General features: G+C 36.3%; 1 protein-coding gene across 1 annotated transcript; it reads right to left on the bottom strand.

Annotated features, from left to right (window-relative positions):
* Window positions 1-361: 361 nt before the first annotated feature.
* FBXO33 (F-box protein 33) lies at window positions 362-24,037 on the bottom strand. The gene is made up of 4 exons (XM_011376277.2): window positions 23,093-24,037; window positions 5,047-5,157; window positions 3,794-4,479; window positions 362-2,392 (listed from the first exon to the last, which is right to left on the bottom strand). Exons 1-4 carry the CDS (start codon window positions 23,701-23,703, stop codon window positions 2,121-2,123), a joined length of 1,680 nt encoding a protein of 559 aa, XP_011374579.1. The 5' UTR covers window positions 23,704-24,037; the 3' UTR covers window positions 362-2,120.
* Window positions 24,038-24,857: the final 820 nt, after the last annotated feature.

Below are 24,857 nucleotides of genomic sequence, written 5' to 3'. Positions count from 1 at the left end.
ACTGGCACGCTTAAGTATTTTTGTATCCATCATAGGAATTTAAAAAAATAAGAAGTTCTTAGAGTCTATAAATTAAGTTTTACTGTATCAATAAAGTATTCTAAATGAATACCACACTTGGATTTTGTGCTAACCAGTCTATTGTTTGCTTTTAAGCTTGCATTTTGCCAAAGTGAGTTAAAAAAAATTAGAGCTCTTCAAACTATTTAGCTTGACTTTTTATGATATATTCTCAAATTTAAGCTTTGCTACCTAGATGACAATAGGAGCTAACATATGATTATACACAATATAAGGATTATTGCAGTTTATGTAACACTAGAAGTTTTCATGCTTCATATACAATAAAATATTTCAATGATCACTTTTTAATGCTTTATTCATTGATTAAAAGAATATACATTTAACATAAACCATATAACATCAGTCATCAGGTCAAACATTCAGCTGGTTTCCTTACAGTTTCTGTCAGGAGTTATTTTATCTGATCACATCTATAAGATAAAATCTCACCACATCTGGCATTTACACACACTGTGCCAGTGGATTCACACTACTGATGTACATATAAAATCCGCATGGTATGTGCTCACTGGAGACAAAACAGTGCACACCTGTCAAAAGGTCATTTTAATATAAGATGGTAAAACCATTTGTAAAACACATATAAACTTTTTCCATAAATAGAATCATATCTGGACATCTGTTGCATAAATTGTGTTTCCAAAGCTTACAATAGAGCAGCCAGGTCTCAGCACTGCTGGGCACCCACGTTGGCTACTTACTTTATTATTGCAGACTGTCCTTTAACATTAAATGCACAACATTCGTACCACTTAAAACTGGGGTCAGGTGGAAGTCTCACAGAGACCACGTCTGTACCGCGGTTGCCCTGAAACAGTTAAATCGGCTTTTAAAGCCTCTCAGATATAACAAGGTTTTAAAACATACTTCATGGAATGTTCTTCATGTATCATAGCAGCTCATACCTGTGATAGAACAAGCTTTCAGTTTTTCCTTTCTTCCTTTACATTCACTATTCACAGTGAAACAGGTGCATGGTTTTTTTTTTCTTTTTTTTTTTTTTCAGAGTTCTGAGGTTGCTGACTGAGCCACAGCACAGCTGTGTACCACAGGTCGAAATTCGACCTTAAATATTACAATCTAGCAGTATCTGGCTGGCCAGAGTGGGCCGGCCCCTGCCAGCATGTGGGCACTTCTTCAGTAAAGTCTATTCTTTGGCAGCTGACACGCGCGCTGACAGAGAAAAATCCAGTGACTTGTTGCTAGGGATTTCACGACTAATGTTTGTTTGCAAGTATATGTGTTTACGACTCTGTTTTTCGATTTTCTTTTAGGAGGTTTTACCCTGGAATATAGTTTTCTTCCTCCACTATTTGAAATCTGGGCTAAAAAGCTAACTTGAATGTATAATGTAATTGATGAATAAAATTATGTCAGATATAGTATTAAAAAATCCAACAATCTGAGTATTTGTTTATGTAAATGCATTAAAAAAAAAGGGTTAAGCAATGTTCTAACTAACCTAGTACTATACAAAATTCAGAATAGGAATTGGTGATATCAATTTTATATATGTAATGAAAGTTAAAGTCTTAGCTTTTCTGTTCAAGATAACTCATTTGAGATATTATCCTCCCTTCCATTTCAAATGAAAATTAATGAAATGCTATTAGAAAGCGTGAATGCAGTGCATTGCATACAAATCCACCAGGCTATGGATATATATCTATATATGTATAAAAATATTTTGGCTCCTGAGTTCTGAACTCTGACAAACAAAGAATAAAAACATCAAAAAGGCAGAGAAACTCAGTGGAAAATAAAGTTAGCCAGCAACCTCAGACATCCTTCGGGTGTATATTCTTAAGGTTTGGTAACAAGTCCATTAACCGTGAAAACCCTATACATTGTCACTCTGAACTTCTAAACCAATACCCGACTACGTTCTTTGATCAAGAAGTAGAATATACATATATAATTCTATGAAGCTAATACTGATTACACACAGCACAATGGGATTAATTCACACTACTGAAAAAAACATAATAGGACCCTACTTGCATATGTAACCACAGGAATTGTACATTTAAAAAAAGCTAAATGTCTTCGCTGAAGCTTTGCATCTCTCTGTAAAAATGACGATTTGGTTCAGTGAAGACACTGAGTGATTCGATGTCCATGACTGCATGCCAAGGTTGACCCAGGCCCAGGGATACCTGCTCAATAAGGTTATGCACTGGATCCACATCCTGGTCGGCCAGTTCACCTTGGTCAAAGTCAATGCTTTCTTCAGTGACTTCAAGTACTTTTAGATCAGAGCCACGAAGACGAGCAATGGCAATGAGGTTGTGTGCCCACACTGTGTAACCTTAAAAATAAGCAAAAGACAAGCACTGTCATTCCCTTGTATTTTTATTTTGTCTATTTGTTAAGCTAGTCTTTTCCACAAATTTGTATCTCAATTACCGCTTTGGTCCTTTTCCTTTAAAAATATATTAAGGCCAGAAAAAACAGAAAAGACTAAGAGTTTGATATTGTCTCCAAGAACATCACTATGGTTAGTGAACTGGAAGGTTCTGTAACCCCTTTTTGATATCACAGCATTTAGTGAAATTAAAGTATACTTTTATAGCTTTGGATAGTAATGTATCATAAAGAACCAATTTAAAATTTCATATATGTGTATCCATTAACAATCCATAGTAAATTGGTATTTTTCATTAGTGAAAAATAATTCATAGTCCAAAGTTATAAAGTGACACCTTAAACTTTAAAGATAAATTGTTAATTCTCAGTAGCAAATACGTAAAATACAGAACAGTCATGGAATGACATATACTAACTTCAGAATAATAACTACCTCTGGGAAGGAATAAAGGGGAATGAATGGAGGGGCTTTAGCTGTATGTAACATCTTATTTCTTAAAAGAAAAAAGCTTTAAAAAGACTGGGTTAAATTAACTTTTGAATAACATGACATTTCTTTATCCTATACAAAATCCTCATTGTATTATTAACTTGATAATTGGTCTATTCTTTGCTACTACCAGTGCTGGCTGACCAAATTATAAAGCAAAACTTGAAAAGCAAGACACGAATGTGAGCTAAAAAATAATTTAAAAAATAATGTAACAGAGCTAATAGAGTTTAAGATGTTCATAGAGACTTTCTATTTTATATCTTGTAAATGTCTTGTAAGTACCAAAAAAAAAAAAAGGAAGTAAAATGCTCTTTTAATTTGTCAGAATTGCAACTCTCTCCCAATGAGAACAGATCACATTAAGGTGAAAGGCTCCACTATGAAATAAGCATATGCCCAATCAACGGAGCCAGCATTTAAAAAAAAGGTCATATAAATTAATACGTTGAAACCTAGAATCTAGAACATGAGACAGCGAGCATGAAAGAAATCATACTTTCTCTTCCTTCTGTGTTAAGAGATCTGTGATTAGAGGAAATATGTCTACTGTAGGTAAATACATATGTTTTCTTAGATAAATTCATTTCAAATGTCATTTTTGTGAAATGCCATCAATCACATGGTGGAAGAAAAAAGTAACAGAGAACTCCAAGAACTCTTGGGGTAGAAATACAACTTTCCATTTTTAAGCGGTATATCTTATAAACTTTATATTAAAGTATAAACATTTGCATATAAATTTGTAATAAGATTTCTTGAAACTGTAAGTGCCAGTGCTATCTTTTTATTAGCATGAAATGTTTTAGGTTTAATATTAATATCAGATTATAGTGAACAAAAATCACCTACCGTGAATTGCCAGAAGAGAGAGCTTTGTGCACCTCCATGCTAATAAAACCAACGGATCTTCGTTTCGGTTGTCACTAAGATCTGGGAAACCAGACGTGTCAATCACATCATTCATTAATATAAAATGAGTGAGGAACTTGTCATACTGCCTGGATATAAGATCGACAATAGCCCCCGAAACACAAGTGATATAGCTATCAAAATGAATCCTCTCTAGTGGTATACTGGGTTTCAGAATCTTTAACATATCTTCACTCTTGATATCAAAAGCCATTATATAGACCCGAAGGCTGGTGCTCTTCCGTGACAAGGCTTTCCAATGCTCATCATTTGGCATGTTGTCCAGAGACTTGTGCATCACGGAAACATTGTGGACCAGGAGAGACAGTCGCTGCAAAGGCACATGGTTGTTATCGGTTAAGACTCTTGCCATCTCAGCTGTAAAATCACAGAAATCCAGGGCAAGTGAGCGCAGATTCACAAATCGCTCCAGTTCCACTGCAGTGATAAGGGTGCTGTTACCAGGAATATTGTTGTCCAGTAAACTCAGGTGCTCCATGGTGTTGGCAATAGAGTTTGAGAGAGATGACAGTGATGTTGGGGTTACTATTTCCAGCATAAACCCACAGGATAGCCACTTCAGTTGCCTACTATTACTCAGTATTTCTTCAAACAGCTGCTGAATTCTGTAAGGAAACCACATGCCACAACAATCCTGTTAACATTTTAGCTTTAATCTTTTAACATTGACTTTTGAAAATAGGCAACGAAATGGCATGCAATATTGAGATCCATTTTCTCTCAGTTAATTTCTATCCAACGCACCTTATTATCATAAATACCATTAAAATTCACATTAAAATATAATAAGGTATGAAACATATATATTCAACATATAGCTGTACTATAAACCTAATAGAAACATGTTCTCCATCCAAAGAAAGCAGCATTTTACACCAGGATGGTAGAAAAGACTGATGATATACAATTTGTGTTCTAACAAAGGCAAGCACAGAAATAATAGTTTTAAAAAGCAATTAATTACCCAGAAAATTCTTTGATTTGTCTTAAAGATTTATGACACAGAATGGCATATACTGATCACTGTACTTCACAGTTAAGACATTTCCAGGACATGTTCTTTTTAGGAAAAAAAGAAAACATTTCTCTTCTGATTGTATCTTACAATTTCTCAGAAAAAAACGTAAAATTATTACTAATATAAGCCCTTTCCCACGTACTATATAACTTACTGCTTAATTTTTTTGCCATCAGGGTCCACTTTGCTGAGGTATGTATTTGACAAATTTCCTTGCTGCTGTAGAATGCTTATGTCTCCAAAAAGGCTAAATTTCTGAAGGTTCCTATTAAAAAAAATAATTTAAAATGATTGTCTAAATAATACATGAAAATATAAATATTAAAAATAAAAATCAGAAGGGATATTTGAGAAAAGTTTTTACCTTATAACTTACTTAGAATCCAATTAAGTACTTTCAGATTGCTTTTCACATACAATGACAAGTAACATGATGCAGAAGAAACAGCATAAACTTTACAGAATGAAGACTGGGAAGTAATTATTTCAGAAACTCAGTATTTTAATAACCACAGAAAAGTCTCTTAATATCCCTGAGGACTCAATTCTTTATCAGTAATAATACCTACTTTAATATAAAGTTTATAAGATATACTGCTTAAAAATGGAAAGTTGTATTTAAAGGGTTTAGAGATGAATAGATAACAAGTAACATATGAAAGAGCTGTGTAAGCTAAGTTTTACATAGATGTTTATTATAATATAAAAATTTCCCAAACCAGTTAACTTTGTCACTATGTGTTAAATGCTCAAGGGTTGGGTATTTTCTCATTAAGAAATATTCTTTGACTAAAATCTAGAGAAACTTCCCCAGTTTTATGATCAAGTGTATAGCTTATAATCAAGACAAGTAAAAAGCAATATAAAAATCTTTCAGTTTGAGATAATTTTTGTTACAAAACACATACTTTTCTAATATTAAAATTCTAAAGTAGGAGAAAACTAAAAACGATATATAAAAAAAGCATAAATGCCAATAATAATCTATTAGAGATATTACTTATAAAACAAAACTTTCGATAACTTTAATAAGAAATGTGTATCATAAGAGCGGTAAAAGATTTAAGTATAGAAAAATAACATTTCTTAATAGTACATCACATTTTCCTAAATTAATAACCTTAGTTTCACTAAAAAGCCTGATGATGCTAAAATCTACCCTGAAGATTAATCATTAATTAATTTATTCATTCAACAAAAAATTATCTGAGAGCCTACTAAATGCCAGGCACTGTGTGCTCTACTAGAGACAAGACAGTGATCAAGTGCATACTATGGGGTATTTGACACTGTGTAAGTCAGAAAAGGTTTCTCTAAATAAAGATTAAAAGGGGGCCTTAAAGATACAGGGGAGTTAACCAGGAGGAGGAGGGTAAGGAGAGAGCATTATAGGAAAAAGGAAAAGCATGTGTAGGGCCCCTGAAGTTGCAGGGAGCTTCAAGAGTGAGCTTGAGACACTGAAAGGAATCCAGAGTAGAAAGAGTGAATATAAAATGAAATGAGAATGTAGAGCTAAAGTTCTATGATAAATAAAACATTTTGGTTTTTGTCTTCAAAAAAAGAGCCCCAAAATGGTTTTAAGCAGGGAATAACATTAAATTTGTGTCTGGAAAATGTTGTAGCATTAAAGCAACCTGGAAGAAGGAGTCAAAGTGAGGAGACCCGTTAGAAAGTATTTTAGTAACAGAGATGAGAGATAACGGTAGCTTGAACTGGGTTTTTGGTGGTAGAGGTGAAGAAAATGAACAGTTTAAAAGCTATATTTAGGAGCTAAAATGGACAGGAAGGGGTGCTGGATTAGCTATATGGAATGAGGGAGACAGTAGTCAAGAACAAGTCCTAAATTTTCTGAGTTGTAGAACTGCATGGAAGGTAGAGCTTTTCATTGAGACAGGGAGTCTTAGAAATGAGTTAGAAATTAATTAGGGCTTTTTCAGGGGATGGGAGTGGTAGTGAAGTAAAAAAATATTTAGATTATGAACTCTATTTTGCATATATTGAACTTGAGGTGAATTTAAGATAGTCAAGTTAATATGTTAAGTAGGCAATTCCAGGTCTGGAGCTGAGCAGTTACCTGGATGACAACTGAAGTCATGAGTTGGGGCAATGGGGCTTAGGGTAAGAGTATAAATGAGAAGAAAAGCAGGCAAAAAGTTGTGAGGAGCTTCAATATTTAATTTAGATAAGCATGAGGCTGCAAAGAAGAGGTCAGAAGTTTGAGAAAAGTCAGCAGTTTGGAAATCACAGAAACCAAGGGATAACTGTTTCACAAAGAATAAAGTGATCAATGGCAGCATCAAATACTACTCTGAGGCCATTGGGCTTAGCAGCATGGTGAACAGAACGGAAGTTGTTTTGTGGTGTGATGAGAAGAGGTAAGATTGGATGTGAGCAAAGATAGTGGATACAGACAAATCTTAAAAAAAATTTCCTGTGAAAAGGAGAGATGGAAAGACTTGAGAATACATAAAAGCCTCCAGTAGAGAGGCAGAGAAAAAGAGTGCAAATAGCTTCTGATTAGGAGGACAGGGAAGGATGAAGGACCTTCCATACCAGATAGTAAAGCATACTATGCAGCCACAGCATCAAAATCAGTAATGATATTAGAAAAACAGGAAGACAAATCAATGGGCTAGAACAAACAGCCAAAAATATTGTTACATGAAAGAGTTTAATAAATGATAAAGAAGGTATTACAAATCAACAGAGAAGGCAAAGGGATATTTAATGAGACAAGTGATTAGCAGTTTCAGACAAAAATTAAATTAGAGCCAATTCTGACTCAACAGATCAAAACAATCTGCAGATATTATTACATATTAAAAAAAAATCAAATCAAAGTAGAAGTGGTATGAAAGTGCAATAAATTTTTATCTAATTTCTGAGGGATAAGACTTTCTAAGCTTAGAAATAATGGAATAAATCAGAAATAAAATTTTGACTATACAAAAATGAAAAACTTGATATTCAATAGCACACTTCACTAAAAAGAGCAGTGAAAAAAACATTTGTAACAAATCTTAGTTATCTTTTATATATAAAAGAACTGCACGTAAATCAAAAGCAAAAACATTAAGAATCCAACTGGTAAATGGGAAAAGGTTTATATAAAATAGCCAATGTAGATCATGTCAAGGAAAATATTAGAATTACAAATAGAAATAATCTAAGGTTTTTTCTTGTAAATCTAGCCAATTCCATGTGGCTACCAGAAAAACTGTATTCTTAAAAATATTTCAAAGGATGATATCAACTTAAAAGCAGCGTTTTTCTCCATTTTAATAAAAGGATATAAAATTGTTCTTGAGAGGATGGCTGCCACATCAAACTCTAAAGGAAATGTTACTCTATGATTGCTTTTGAAGTATCTTCCCTTTTGCCTTTTCTTTTTTCTAAAGTTGCCACTATATTTATGAACTATAGAGAGATTATGTGCTTGTAATAATCTCTTCTAGAAAGAATGATAAATTTAAGGACTCCTAAAAGAATGAATATTTATTTTTGGAGAATGAGTTTACATATAAAGTAAAAAAAAGGTATCACATTCAATTCTAATAATATTCAAAGGAGAGTCCTATACAAGTCATACAATCTCAATATTTTTTCCCTTTCAATCCAGCTTCCATTAGTTACTATTACATATCCATTACATTGTCCTTATGGTATTAAAAGATATGAGAAATTTTTACTTCTTCCACAAAAGATTAAACAGCCATGAGAACTACCCTCCCACTGTAAACAACTAGAAAACTGGACAAAACCTATGAAACAACTGTTTTCAGATATTGTACAATAAACAATATAGAACTGTGATTTGCTGAAAGATGGAAAAAAAATGAGATGAGCACCATCACTGTCTCAGATAATGGCCTAGAGTTTCCATTCTACATCACAGGGTGGGGGTACGCAAACAGAGACCAGTGGTCTAAGTTGAAGAGACAGAGATTTTGGGGAATCCAACGTGGTTAGAATTTGCAGGGCAGAGTATCAGAGACAAGGGAGCTGCACAGAGAGCTCTACCAATTTGCAGAAGGGTTTATCAGGACATTAATCCAGTCATTCGCTGAGTAATGATGTGCACATGTGTGGGGTAAAACTGTACAAGGCTGGATAAAGTACTACTGGAAAGTAGTAGAGCACACACAGTGTTGGGAAGAGTTTATGTTCCCACCAGCCAGAGTTAGATCTTGTAAACAGAGGGACATCGGGTAGAGTTCTCAGAAAAGCCATGCCTTCGTAGAGATTACTTAGCCCTAGATAAAGGGTATTTTGGATCTGCCTAATAAAGCTTAAAGGTAAAGTTCAAAGGATCAAATTAATTATACATAAATTAACTATGTGGCAGATCAAAGCCCAATACTCTTTAAGGAATAATGATAATTAAAAAATACAAGACTCAATAATGTACAAATAACAATGTCTGGCATCCAAAATGACCAGACATAAGAAGGAAAAATGACCCTGAACTAATTCTAACGAATCTAAAAAAAAGTTACTAGAATGTGAATAAGTTAGTTTATTAGTAAGGTCACAGAATACAAGGTCAGTATGTAAATATCAACTGTATTCTATACACTAACAATTAACATTTAGAAATTGAAATTTAAAAAACAGTACTATTTATAATAGCATCAAAAATATGAAATGCTTAGGAATAAATCTAACAAAAGTACAGGTCCTATACACTGAAAACTACAAAAACTGTTAAGAGAAATCAAAAAAGACCTAGAGAAATGGATAAATATACTGTTTATTGGAAGACTGAATATTGTTATCATGTCAAATTATCAATAGATTCAACACAATCCAGCAGGCCTTTTCTAAAATTTATAAGAGAAAGCAAATGAGTTAGAATAGCCAAAACAATTTTGAAAAGCACAAAGTTAGATTACGTACACTATCTGACTTCAAGACTTGAACCAACAGATTATAAACAGGTGGTACTGGCTTGAACACAGACACAGAGCAATGGAACAGAGCAGAGAATCCAGACTAGACCCACGCATATATCGTCACTGTATCCACATAATGTTTAATTTTGTATAAGATAAAGAATATAAAATGAAAGTCAGCACATTTGACAAATTTGGAATATCAATCCAATGTAAAAAGGATAGTCTTTAAAATGGTGGGAGGATAATTGGATACTTAGCTCACACAATCCAGAAAAATTAACTTGAAATGGATCATAAACCTAAACTTAACAGCTAAAACTATAATACTGCTTAAGAAAACACAGGAGAAAAACATTGCGATTTTGGGTTAGGCAAATACTTTATTTATTTATTATTTATGCCTACAGCACCTAGTCTTCGAAGGTGGTCTCCTATCCAAGTACTAACCAGGCCCGACACTGCTTAGCTTCCGAGATCAGACATCGTGCTTGTTCAGGGTGGCATGGCCGCAGACCATGGACCGTGGCTCCACTGGAGCGTAAACCCAGGACCTTCTGCATGTAAAGCAGATGTGCTAACCACTACACTATGGAACCATGTCTGACAAATACTTTTTAGATAGGACACAAAAAGCATGTCATTAAAAAAATTGATAAATTGGTTTTCATTAAAATTAACACCTTATGCTTTTGAAAAAATAGTTAAAATGAAAAGGCAAGAAACGGGCTAAAGAAAATATTTGTAGGACATAAATCTAATTTAACAAAACCTGTATTCAAAATATATAATGAAACTCTCACAACTTAATAAGACAAAGCAGCCAGTGAAAATATGGGCAAAAGATTTGGGTGCTGTATCAAGGAAGATATACAAAAGGCAAATTACACATGGAAAGATGCTCACCCTGATTATTCATTAGGGAAATGCAAATTAAAACCTCAATGAGATACCACTCTCACACAATAGAATATCTAAAATTAAAATTAAAAAGTCTGATAATATTAAGTGTTGTCAAGGATGTACAGCAATTAGAACTTTTATACTCCTTCTTGGGAATGTAGTCTTTTCAAATTGACTTTTTTCACTTAGTAATATGCATTTGTTTCCTCCATGTCTTTTCATGGCTTGATAGCTCACTTTTTTTCTAGCGCTAACTCTTGGCAATCACTGAACTTTTTATTGTTTCCATAGTTTTGCCTTTTCCAGATGTCATGTAGTTGGAATGGTACAGTATTTAGCCTTTTCAGATTGGCTTCTTTCACTCTATAATACGCTTTCAAAGTTCTTCCTTGTCTTTACCTGGCTTGAAAGTTCATATCTTAACACTGAATAGTATTGCACTGTTTGGATGTACCACAGATTATTTATCCATTCATTTAGTGAAGAACATTTTGGTTGTTTTTAATTTTGGCAATTAAGAATAAAGCTGCTATAAACATCTGTGTGCAGGGTTTTGTGTGGGCAAAAAAGTTTTCAACTCCTTTGGGTAAACATCAAGGAGCATGATTTTTGGATCATATGGAGTAGAGTTAGTTTTGTAAGAAACCGCCAAACTGTCTTTCAAAATGGCTGCATAATTTTGCATTCAGATCAGCAATAAATTAAAATTCTGTTGGTCCACATCTTTGCTAGCACTTGGTGGTGTCTGTATTTTAGATTTTGGCCATTCTAATAGGTGTATTGTGCTGTCTCACTGTTGTTTTATTTTGCATCTCTCTAATGACATATGATGTGGAGCATCTTCTCAAATGCTTATTTGCCATCTATATACCTTCTTTGATGAGAGGTCTGTTCAGGTCTTTGGCCCACTTTTTAAATAGGGTTTAATAGACTTTTTGTATATTTTAGTTAATAGTCCTTTATTATATTTGTCCTTTGCAAATATTTTCTTCAAGTCTGTGGCTTCTCTTATTTCTTAACAGTGTCCTTCAGAACTGGAATTTTCAATTTTAATAAAGTCTAGTTGATCAATTCTTTTTTTCATGGATTGTGCCTTTGGTGTTATATCTAAAAAAGTCATCACTAAACTCTAGATTATCTAGATTTTTTCCTATGTTATTTGTCTTCTAGGAGTTTTATAGTTCTGCGTTTTACATTAAGGTCTGTGATCTAATTTGAGTTAATTTTTGTGAAGGGTATAAAGTCGGTGTCTAGATTCACTTTTTTCCCATGTGGATGTCCTGTTGTCCTAAAACTATTTGCTGAAATGACTAACATTTCTCCACTGTATTGCTTTTGCTCCTTTGTCAAAAATCAGTTGACTATATTTATGTAGTTCAATTTCTAGGCTCTCTATTCTCTTCCACCTATTGTCTATTCTGCAGCCAATAGCACACTGTCTTAATTATTATAGCTTTACAGTAACTCTTGAAGCCAGGTAGTGTCTGTCCTCTGACTTTATTGTTCTCTTTCAATATTATGTTGGTTATTCTGAATCTTTTGCTTCTCTCTTATAAACTTTAAAATCAATTGTCATATATATATATGAATATACATATACATACACATGCATATAGTATATACATACAATGATACATATTATCATTTAAATTTTTTTCTTTATCATGTTTACATGTATAATACATCATTGTCAGTAACATTTCTCTACAAATGATTTACAACATAAGTTGGGGGGAGAAGGGAAGATAAGCTTTCCAAGTGAGATTTATTGCCTTATAGGGACCACAGAAATGAAACACTAGGTTTAAGACGGGGAGAGGGGATTCACTGGATTTAGTGTGATCATTTTGCAACATATACAAGTATTGAATCATTATGTTATATACCTGAAATATGTTATATGTCAATTATATACCTCAACTTAGAAAATCCCACAAAATTACAACAACAAAAATAAACAAAAAGATGAGGGGGAGGGGAAATTGATAGATTATTTATGCAAATTGTTTAGTTTTCCTTGATGGCCAGGATATTAAAAAAATATGAGCAGATTACAGATACTTTGGGTCTGTAGGGGGCTTAAAGTGCTCAATGTAACTGAAAATATAAAAAGGGTGTAAAAAATTAACATTTACTTTAAATACTGTATAACCAATATACATATTATCATGATACAATTTTTAAATGACTTCATTTTTTTAGAGCAGTTTTAGGTTTACAACAAAACTGAGAGGAAGATACAGAGATTTCTCACTTACTCCCTATCCATTATATATCCCCCCGCCCCATTAACAACATTACTCACCAGAATGATACATTTATTATCAAGTATAAACCTACAATGACACATCATAATCACCCAAAGTCCATAATTTACCTTATGGTACATTCTGTGGATCTGGACCAATGTATAATGACATATATCCATCATTATAATATCACAGAGTTTTGCACTGCCCTAAAATCCTCTGTGCTCTATCATCTCTCTTGCCTACTCACCTCTGGCAACCACTGATCTTTTTGTTGTCTCCATATCTGTTTTTCGTAGTATCTCATATAGTTGAAATAATACAGTATGTGTAGCCTTTTCAGATTTCCTTCTTTCACCCTGTAATATGCATTTAAGTTTCCTCCATATCTTTTTATGGCTCTTTTTCATAGCTCTTTTCTTTTTAGCACTGAATAGTAATTCCACTGGTTGGATGTACCAAAGTTAGCATACCCATTCGCCTACTGAAAGACATCTTGGTTGTTTCCAATTCTGCAATTATGACTAAAGCTGCTATAAAAGTCTGCAAGCAGGTTTTAGTGAGGATATACATTTTCAGCTTCTTTGGATAAATACCAAGGAGCATGATTGATAGATCGTATTATAAGAGTATGTTTAGTTTTATAAGAAACTGCCAAATTATTTTCCATAGTGAATGCACCATTTTGCTATTCCTTCCAGCAATGAATGAGAGCTCCTGTTGATCCATATCTTTGTCAGCAGTTGATGTAGTCAGGGTTCTGGATTTTGACATTTCTAGCAGGTGAGTAATGCATAATAGGATTTTTGATGATGTGAAAAAATGCCAAGATATAATATTAATGGAAAACCACATGCAAATTATTATTCCTATTTTGCAAAAAGACACATCAAATTTTACCAGCGATTATCTCTGGTGAACTTTTTACTTTATTTTTTCTGTATTTTTAAGATACTGTATTTTTACAAACACATACTTTTTGGCAATTCAGAAAAGACATTTAAAGTAGCTTTAGATAACTTATCACCTTTATAAGAACTTAATTCACATTAAAATCATTTAAAAATTAATGACCTGCATATTAGTAAAATTTAATAATTTAATATGAGGGGACTCTATAGAAGATTTGTTTTACTTTCAGCTACACAACAGTTTTAAATACCACAGCAATGTTAGAAACATGCCACTCAAGGGCAATTTAACAAAAATTCTATTTGCATCAATAGAATGGTAATAATCTTGTTACAGTAGAACCAATACACACACAAACTTTCCTTACAAATATAATCACAGACATACTTTAAGCTGGAATGATTTGTGGCATCATCCAACTCAACAATTTCTCTTTATAGATGAGGAAACTGAAGTGATTTGTCTAAGACTGCAATACTAGTTAGAGCAGAGCTAGGCAGAGAAACTGGGTTCCAACTCCCACTTAGTTCATGTTGTTTCCTGTAATTAAAACATGTCCTTGAATACAGTGGTCTTATTAAATGTTACTTGAAAAATTATAAATGTTATGTTTTGGAGTAGTATATGACAGACATTTGTGGGAAAAAAATTTAGGTACTTAGGAAAAAACACTGACAACTCAAGGGCAACTTTCAGATATATCATGTTGAAATGAAATTACAGATCCTATGGTGAAGCCAAAGAAACTGCATATAGCCCCCAGGTGGCTCATTATTATTTCAGATGATAAAAATGGGGCTGAAAAGAACATCTAGGCAACAACACTAGAACAGAACTTACTGAACCACGGCAATAAACAGATGTCTCATTTTGAGGCCAGGAGACTATACTAGTAACAAAGGAATTGTGCCACATAATCCCTTTTTTTCAAAAGATGAAATCTGTGACCTGAGTTTTATTTACTTTATTCATTCATTTATTGTTGAATGAGCATGTGAACTAAGGAAGCAAACAGGGTTCTTTCCTGCATAATGTCCACAACATATAATTGTTCAAAAGACATGTAACATTACAGTTGGTTAGAAAGTTTTTCTTTCATCTTAATTCTTCAAATTAATTTAGCTCTGTTCCTATGGTAATATTAATAGGATACAATCTACTTACTAGTCTCTTTGCAAATTCTAAAATGTGTTGTGAAAGAACATAAAATCATAAAGTGTTTGATAATCAATCTTTCTAAAACATGCAAAAAGCCATACTATTGCCAGAAGAGAATGAATTTTAACTTAACTGCATTCTTTTTAAATCTTATTTTAAAAAGTCATCAGTTCCAGATCCAGAGCTAAATCTGATCATTAAGCAATAACAACTTAGAAACTTAGCCTACAGACTGCCCTCCTACTCTTTGCTCATTTATTAAAATATGCATTGTGTGCCAATGATGCGAAGAGCTATGGCAGCTACATTTCAAGTGTACATAAGTTCACACTCTTGGAATGGAAATAAAGGTTTTAAAAAGACTCATTTAAAGAAAATCAGGTGAGACTAAGGAATTATTAATAATTTTGTTAAATATATTAATGGCAATGTGGTATAAATAAAAATGTCCATTATTTTCAGAGCTTTACACTGAAGTGTGTAGTGTAAAATAACATCGAGATGCTGGATTTGTTTTAAAACACTTCAGTAAATATAGAAAAAGCAAATGTGGAAAAATCTTTAAATTATTAAATCTGTTCATTGTGTCTAGTTTTTGTGTTTGAAAATTTCATTAAAAGTTAGAAAACAAGGCAGTCATTTCTCTAATTGTGTAACTGACAAGTTTATTCAACTACTCTGTGACTCAAGTTTTACCATCTGTAAAACGGGTAATAATGGTGCCTACATCATACAGTTGTTGAATACTCTGTTTCTCTGGGAAAACCAGCATAGGATTTTAAGGGCTGTCAGGAACACACCTACTCAGCTCTCTGTCGTACTGGCAATATGACTAGGACTTACGGAGCCTGTGATCCTGGTGGTGATTCTAATATGACTTTTGTTTGGAGAGGGTGTGTAGCTTGAGAAGGTGGGTCTAAACTACAGAAGATCAAAGTCTTTGGCCTCAATTCACTACCTTTCTTCTTTGCCTTGGATCAAAATTTCCTTTTGAGGTTTCTATGAGTGAGATTCATTTTCGAAGTTATTAGCAACATCTGAATAACAAACCAGGTTAAAATGTAGCTCAACTCTGGCCTCCTCCCTTTTCCTTGTCCACTTGAAAAGATGTAATAGAAGAAGAGTACACATGATGAGTGTCTGGGTAGAAAAATAGATTTACCTGGGCCTAGTGGTATAGCTAATGAGATCAGTGATTTGGGGGCAAAAAGGAGGAAGAGTCCTTGTGCAGAGTACCACCTGCTTCTTCTTTTCCACTTAGCCCTACCATCTTGAACCCATAGTTCATATGAGGGCAACGCTTAGGCAAATTCCAAGCAGTAATAGATTTGCCTGAAGCAGGAAAGTGAAAGAGGAGAAAAGTGGGAAAGGAAAATTCCAAGTGACTACAGGAAGTTTCTGGGGCAATTCAACAAACTGATTGAAATTTATGTAAAACCTATACAAACAGAGCAGTGCTTCAAGTACTTGGTGGTAAAGGAGCTAAATATCAAAGATACGCCATCTTCAGAAAATAAAACTGTCCAAACTCTAGGCTTTCTTTTTTTTTTTTAAAGAGCACAAATCATTAACACCAAAAGAAAACGAAATGAACAAAAACAGCCAACAGAAAAATAGTTTTAGATATATTTAGGGAACAGCAATTAAAAGGACATTGTAATTTTAGCTGAACAATTATATCTAATCTTTTATACTTATGCTGTACTTCTAGAAGGCCTCCAGATAAAAATATATACATAATCATACTAGTCATTACTTTCACTGCTCCCACCCTGTTCCATGCCATCATCATCTCTTGCCTGGATTAATGCAAAAGTCTCCTAACCCAGCTCATTGCTTCTACGCTTGTGTCTTGCTGCAAACTATTCTCAACACAGTGGCTAGAATGTTCCTTTTGAAATATTAGATCATGTCACTCCTCAACTCAAAACCCTTTCATGGCTCCTCACTACACTTAGAGTAAAAGTCAAAGTCTTTACAAGAGCCTAGTAAGGGCCTACTGATTTCCACATCGCCTTCCCCCTTACCTGCCTGACCTCTTCTACATCTTGTTTTCGGAGATGTATTAAGATTTCTCTGTGAATCAAGCAACCATCACTATTTTTTATAGCCTTTTATAAAAACCTACATGTAGAGATTCAATGGGTTAGTTCGAGCAATTCTTGGAAAACAATCTTAACTACCTATGAATCTAAAAAATATTCCTCAAGGTCTAACTGTGGAGGGCTGAAAACCTTTCATCTTTTTATGGTATTTCTGTTGGACTGTTTAGTACAATTGAGGACCCAAAGGCTTCTGATGTCTTGGTTATGATGACCAGATTTTTCTCTCTTCTGTTGTTCAGAACTGGGGAACTTTATCTGCGGCGGTAACTTTAGTGTTTCCTTTCATTTTGGAGGGTCCAAAATTATTTCTTTGATCTAACAGTATCATCACTGGCAAAACAGCCTGAAATCACAGTCAATACAGCTTAGTCTAATTACCTATGAAAAGGGAATACATAAAAACTTGGTGCTTTAAAAAGATACTCTTAAAAAAATAAAACCTTTCATAATGCTGTAAAGTAGCTTATAAAACACATTTAATTTTTCCTTTTTCTAAACTGATAAAAGCTAAAATAATCTACCTCACTGCATGAAATGCTTTCAGGTTAATTCTATTCTTGTTTAGTTCATGTTCAATATTAAGTGTGTTTATATCCACATAACACTTTTTGATAACGTATTTCCTCTTCTCGCAAATGCTGATGAATGACCACAGCTAAATCAAACAAACAAAAAACCAAACTCCTTAGAGAAATGTTCTCCAACAGAACTTCCTGCCATGATGGGAATGCTCTATTCTATGCTGTCCAATATGGTAGTCACTAGCCACATATGACTATGGAGCACTTGAAATATGGCTAGTGTGACTAAATCTTTAATCTTAGTTACTTAATTAAAACTGAAATAGCTAAATGTGGCTACTGGCTACCATACTGGACAGCACAGTTTTAGAGACCAGAAATGTCACCAGCTTATAGTAGTATTTATTCCTTATAGTTTGATTAGGATTCATGAACTATAAGCGATTTCTCAGAATTAGCTTTACAAATTCACTTACTCAATTACCCTCACAGAATTATCATCCTCTTCAAATCCCAGAGGTTACACAAAAAAGATTATTTAAAATAAGACCGATGTTTGAAGTTGCTATTAAACATGCTATTAAAAGATAACTTTAACAGTACTAAGAACAAAAAAACTTGAGTCTTACAGAGAAATGATGAAAAATATTTGATTCTTCTTTTTATCTGCATCCATTAGTTAGTCCTCTTGGCTCTACTTCCAAAACACATTCCAAATCCATCCACTTTTCTTCATCTCCACTGTCTCCATCACCTCTTGCCTAGATTATTGCAACAGCTTTCCAACCGGCCTCTCTGCTTTCTCTCTTGCTCCCTCTTGTAATTCACTCATTATACAGAACCAGAATAATTGTCTTAAAATGCAAATTAGTTCCTATTACTCTTGCCTTTAAAAGTTTTTCAATGACTTCTTAGATTATAGTCTAAATTTCATTCCCAAGTCCACATAACCTACCCCATTCGTTCCTCCCTCTACATCTTAGAGCTCATCATGATATTACTCTTACCCTCAATCGCATGGTCCTGGCATATTTTCTTAGTGCTCCAACAGCCAAAATTTGTCTGGTCTAAGGCCTTAGTGCTTACTGTTTTTTATGCTTGTAATGCTATTTGCTCAGATCTTAAGAGTGTAACTCTTCATCATTAATTGCTGCAGCTCAAATGTCTTTTTCCCAGGAGGTTTTCCTTCACCACTCTATTTGATATCACCGCCTAATCACTATTACATAGTCCTCTTTTATTTTCACAGTCTAAATAAATTTTCTTTCATTTGTTTACTTGTTTCTTTCTGTCTTCTTCCTCTAGAATGTTGACTCCATAGGAATGGGGAGGCTGTCTTCACTGTTTCACATACTAGGCTCTCAATATTTAGAGGAAAAAAAAAAAACAGATTTTTTTTTTTTTAACTATCATCTTAGGTCCTATATACATTGGTCAAGTTGGGTGAACTCTTCTGAAGCTGCTTTAGAACACATTAAAATGGAAATAATTAATCACACCGCTCAAAAGCTGCTGGGCAGCTTCATTTAACAGGGGCAAAAAAATTTTACTGTGACCATCTTTAGTTGAGTTTTACTTTATTTCCCATCTTTCATCTATCAGTTCTAGATCATTGTTAAGAATGTACGTATGGACTAGAAAGTCCCCTAATTCCTCTCAGCAACATTCCCAGGTTAGAGTCTCCACCCTTCTCAATGACCTTGAAGTATTTCTGTGGAACCACTTTAATTTGTCAATTTTAAGGAGTCTGTTGTGTCTGCATCATCTCATCTCTCTTCTGTACAGGCAACCACCTCTTGGTAGACTGGTCAGAGTCCCTATATATTTTAATACATTTTTTTCTGTAAATAGGCTTCTTTAAGCTCTAAAAACTGAACTACTATTATTATTTATATTTATTACACTATGATGGGGAAAAAATATTTCAAGAAAAACAAGGCCTAGGGGTTCTGGTGATAATATCTTCAAGGCATTTCTTATTATTTTAGATAGTAATGTGAAATGTCCAAAAACACTTACATCGATTTTAAGATGCATAAAAGGTAAGACTACCCTCTACTGAACATGTCAAATCACCTAGACCAAATCTAAGAATTATTAATAGACTTTCTACCACTAATAGGGAATATAAGCTGGCATGAAATGGTCAACCTACATACATCTCAGAGTTGTAACCCAGAATTTTAAAAGGAAAATCAACCTATATAAAATCTCTCTTCACCTACTGTAGTATCCATCTTAAAAAAAAAAAAAAAAGTACTGTCCCAACCTAGGATTTCACCTAAAAAAAACTTATGTAAAAGCATAAACCAGATGATGACAATGTACTTTCGCCTACTGTTTAAGAATAAGCATTTTTAAGAACTGAGTCTATTAGCTATTATAAACCTTATTGCCCGTGAACTCTCATTTTTTCTATGGAGTTTGAGATACAGTATTTAAATAGGCAGTACTTGACTTGACAAGCAGATTAAATCCTAAAATTGCATATCTAAATTTGTTGTTTTGAACTTCTAAGTACAATTTTTCGTAGGGCAACTGCAGAATAAATTCAGCCTACTTAACTTATAATACAGTTGAATGAATACATATTGTATTTCTGTTCTTACTGTTCGTCAAGAAGGCAGGTATCCTAGCCCCCTGTAAAGAAAGGAGCTCCGAAAACTGGGAGACTGTGTTTTACCCTTTGAGAGGCATTTTTGTATCTCTCTGATCCTCATCAGTTGTTCCTAAAACCTAAGATATCAGTAAGGTGGCTATAGCACATGTGCACATGAAGCCCAGAAATCAAGCAAAACAAAATGCTAGGTATCTTTTCAGAACAGTCCCCTTGAAAAGTTCCCATAATTCCAGGTTATAGTTTCAGTTCTTTTCCTAAGGGACATGAAAATAACTGGAACACAGCAAAATAAGAGGCTGAATTATAGGAACTATATAAAGGATTGAGCAGAAGGCCAAGAAGCATAAAGCTTGTGACCTGGTAGGTTTCATACCCCCCTTTTCTACTTATAAAATTGCAGAAATAATAAAAGAAAACTACTGTAAATTTAACACAGAAATGTAAAGAACAATGTCAAATATTCATTCTTCTCATTAGTAATTAAATTTTGTTTTTCGAAAACCAAAAAACACTAAATGAAGTTGTTTTGGGTTCTCACTGAACCTCACTCTGCAGTGAAAGTGATTATGGAAGGAAATAACAGAATTTACCCGAGTTACCAAATGAACAACTTGGTTTAAAATATTTTCAAATTTGTTGAAATTTCATGAAAACTTGTTCCATTGATGTTTTTAACATTCATATTAATACTTCCAATATTACTAGAGTATCTCAGGACATTTCCAAAATAAAGATGAGATTAACTTATTTCCAAACACATAAAGATAATTTTAAAAAACCCTTTGAAATATCATTAGTAGAAATAATACATGTAATCACACTACACTTTAATTTTAGACAATGAATTTGCTACCAAAGCAGCATAATAAGCAGCACCATCCTTACAGTAAATGACAAGAAACCTTAAAAGCAGAATGATAGTGTATTGTATTCATATAGAAGTGATAGCTGACTCAGAAGGACAGGCATGGGGTGGCCTTATAAACAGGTAAGCTGGATGCTAATAAAAGTGGAAGGTATACTTTTATTATACCTCAATTATACCTCAATAAAGCTGAAAAAAAGTGGTAAGGGAGGAAGGGAGAGAAAAATTAAACAAAGAGAAAATATGGTATACCATTATTTTGCCTACATAAAGTTATCCATCCATTCGACCAACCAATCAGTTATTAAAACACTTAAAAGGTACTGTGCAAGAGATGTTCTAAGACCAAAGGCATGCATTTTTTTTGGATGATTGTTTAGAAGTGCGATCGGATCTCAGAACAGAAAACTCTATTTGGAACTTGCTGAATTCACCCCCACTCTTGGCCTCATCCGTCTAAATGCTTACTGACTGAATCATTTCAACTTCTGGGTCAGGTGGTCCTCTAGCCATACATTCAACTGTGACAAAGAGTCTCCAACCTGGTCAAGACCAACTTATAGCTTCAAAAGGCCTCTCTTACTACATAAAATCGAAGTAAGGAAATGGAATGGTTTGGTGTGAAAAGCTAGGGAAATACACAGGCCACTGGAATATTGAAACCATGCTCCAGATACAACTTGGAGCTTTTGATTTAGACAGAATTTTAGGGGAAATACACACACACACACACACACAGCTTAGCATTAAACCAGGACTTTCTCTCGACCCTGAACATAATGCATGATGTTCAACATGCTATATTAACTGCAATAGTAAGGACACCGCTCTTGGAGAAAAACAATGCTGTATGACAATGTGCATATCACTTGACCCTGTTAACTGTCAGTTTCCTCTATATAAAACAGGGATAATAATAGCTGTGCTACCTAATTCACAGGGTCATTGAAAGGATCAAGTAAGATAGCATATATGAAAGTACTTGTAAACTGTTAAACTATTATTACTATATACGCTGCTCCTTTTCGACCCTTTGAACTTTGTTTCAACTCACAGTTAAATTCTAAGGTTTTAGAATCTCCAGATACAGAAAATCAAAATTAATAGGCTTTTGGCGAGGGTAATCGAGAAATAAAAGGAAATATTGATTAGGATAATCTGTCAGAACATAAGAAGTTAGTCCTAGAATTACAGTAAAGTCCTGTTGCAAAACCAGGACAGTTACATGCTTATCATTTGCAGACATCGGGCCAGTTCGCCCAATACAGGCAACCACCATGCTGTATTGTGCTACTTTTAGGTGAATCACTGAAGACAAACTGAGTCAGGAGGTGCCAGGGGCGGGACTTCCAACCCCGATGATCAGGCTCTTCCTAATCCCTAGGTTTAACAAGCACTCCTCCTACTCTTTGTGCCTGGCAGTTAATCAAAACTATTTCCGGAAAGAAAATGGCTGTCAAAGATTTCTTTCAGGGAGAGTCTTGTAACTATGAGACACCAGTGGCATACCTACTCCTCTCCCCGCCCCCCCACGAGCTATCTATTTTGAATGAACAGGTTCAAAGTCAGAAAAACCAAATCATGTTTTGTTTCTCCCAAGACCCACAGGCCTCACCGTCCAAGCTTCAGCTTTCCCATCTGTAAAATGAGGAACGACGGCGTCTGTCAGCTCTATAGCATCGCTACTGAAAGGATGAATGAGACATTGCCTGAAAGGCGCCAGGAGTGATGTCTAATAAACATCAAGTACCTCACTGTTTATAAATTATGATGATTCCCGTTATGCCCTCCTGCCTCAAGGAAATCGTCGGGTTAGAACTGACACCCCCGGTCACTGAAAAATGCAACGCTGAAGCGGGCCAGGCGTATCCGCTCTGAATCTATTTCGGGGTGAGAGGAAGGAGGCGACTCTGAGCCCTGAGAGAGAGGGGGAGGGGGAAAAGAAGGGTGGATGGAGAGGCTAGGACGAGCCTACCTGTTGTTCCGGATGCTGACCAGCACGCACAGCACCAGCTCCAAGTAGGTGCGCAGCACTTCCAGCCAACGGGTTGAGAGCTGCAGTGCCTCGACTTCTTCCCCGCCAGTCCCGGGATCCGCGCCGCCTCCGTCGCCTGGGCCGCCGCCTCCGCTCAGGTAATTCTCGGCGGCGAACTCAACGCGCAGCTCTCGCACGAACCAGCCGCACTTGCGCATGAGGAATTCGAGCCGAGGCTGCTCCGCGGGTGAAACCCGGAGGCAGATGCGGAGCTGGGGCCAGAGAGCCGGGTAGAAGAGGCACTCACGCCAGTGCGAGCAGGAGGCCGAAGCCCGCAGGCGGTCGGGCGCAGGCAGGAAGGAGAAGATGTGCACGATCAGCTCGCTGGGCAGCGACGCGGCGCCCGCCGCCTGCCCGCACAGAGCCATCCGGCCCCGCTGCCGGCTGCCGGCTCCCGGCCGCCCCCGCAGTCCCAGGAGCATCCCCCGCAGCCGTCGCAGCCGCTGCAGCCGCAGCCGCTGCCGCCGCTGCCGCCGCGCCGCCCGGGCGGCCCCGGCTCGGGTTCGAGCTCCCGGCGGTCGGGGCTGCGGCACTGACAAGAACAACAACATCAATGACAAGGAAGAAGGGGGCGGAACCGTCGTGGGTCTCGGCGGAACCAAGTGCAGCACGAGTTGCGGATAGGGGGAAAGGCCTCTGCTGGGGCGGCCTCCAGATAGCCAGCCTCTGGCCTCTCAAACTCTACTCACGCGCATCCGAGGCCTGCCCAGTAAGTAGCTTCAAAACCGTCGCCTGTACTGTTTTAAGGACCCGGAAGCGGCAGGATTTATTGTAAGAAAACGACGGCCCTCCCCGCGTCTGGAGGCGGAGGCAGAGCAGTGGTAGGAGCTCAGTTTGACGTCGCTGGTGGTGGGAGGAGTCCGGCGCGGATGGGAGCGACTTCCGGAAGAGGGAAGCGCCCGGTTGCCGGTAGGGAAAGGGAGGTACGGCACGTGACCCCTGACGCAAGCAGGCCGGCCTGGCGGGGCGGGAAGCCCCGGTGGTGCTCGCTCTGGGCGCCCCCTTGCGTTTCACAGCGGCTGCTGAGTCCAGTCAATTGTGTAAGTCGGTTGGTTAACTTATGCGTTCAGGTGGTAGAAGTCGCGGAACTCCGGTTAGTGCTAGGGGTCGTGACGCTTCTCTTTATTCGTTTCTCAGTTGTTGGGTCGAAGACTCAGCCAGAGTACCAGCATTCAGGGACTTTCTGAGCCGTCCCACCTATGTCCAGAGTTTCTGAGAGAGAGCCACTAAGGAGAGGAGCGGGCGCCCTCGAGTGCGAACCCGGGTGGGCTGTTGGGAGAGAAGCGCGGGGAAGCCAAGTCACCCGTCGCAGGGCGCAAGCGGACCTTCCCCGCGGGTCAGACGAGGCAAATAGACCTCCACGCGCGCATGGTGTGTGTGGGGGAGGAGAGGGGACAGCGCCACCCTTTGGATTTAGAGGGAGAGGGAAAAAAGGCAAATGAGTTGATGATCAGCCTCTTCTCCAGGGTTTGAAGGAGGCTCTCAGTTCCCCGTTCTGAGATTTCTACGCCCTAGTTGAAGTGAAGCTGGTGGTTATGGTAATAAAGGTTTTCTTTAGCTTGAGAGAGGGAAGTAGTTAACTGGTTGTAAGGGGCGGTGAAGTCAGAAAGGAATATGATTTTATGTAATAATAGAGAATTGCTTTAGTGAGGCTGCCGCTTCAAAGCCTTAACTGTGATCTTGGAACAGCCTTGTACTCTTGTAA

This window comes from Pteropus vampyrus, unplaced genomic scaffold (genome assembly GCF_000151845.1).
Source record: "Pteropus vampyrus isolate Shadow unplaced genomic scaffold, Pvam_2.0 Scaffold10, whole genome shotgun sequence".
Lineage (NCBI taxonomy): Eukaryota > Metazoa > Chordata > Mammalia > Chiroptera > Pteropodidae > Pteropus > Pteropus vampyrus.
The sequence above is the reverse complement of the archived record's forward strand: the minus strand, read 5'-3'. Positions and strand labels throughout refer to the sequence as shown.

What these genes read in the sequence shown, in the direction of transcription:
- FBXO33 (XM_011376277.2), bottom strand. Translation starts at nt 23,703, where the DNA reads ATGTTGTTGTTCTTGTCAGTGCCGCAGCCCCGACCGCCGGGAGCTCGA. An exon ending in GTCAGCATCCGGAACAACAG is followed by an intron (nt 5,158 to 23,092) that starts GTAGGCTCGTCC and finishes TTTTTTTAATAG; the next exon opens with GAACCTTCAGAAATTTAGCC. An exon ending in GATGGCAAAAAAATTAAGCA is followed by an intron (nt 4,480 to 5,046) that starts GTAAGTTATATA and finishes GTTTCCTTACAG; the next exon opens with AATTCAGCAGCTGTTTGAAG.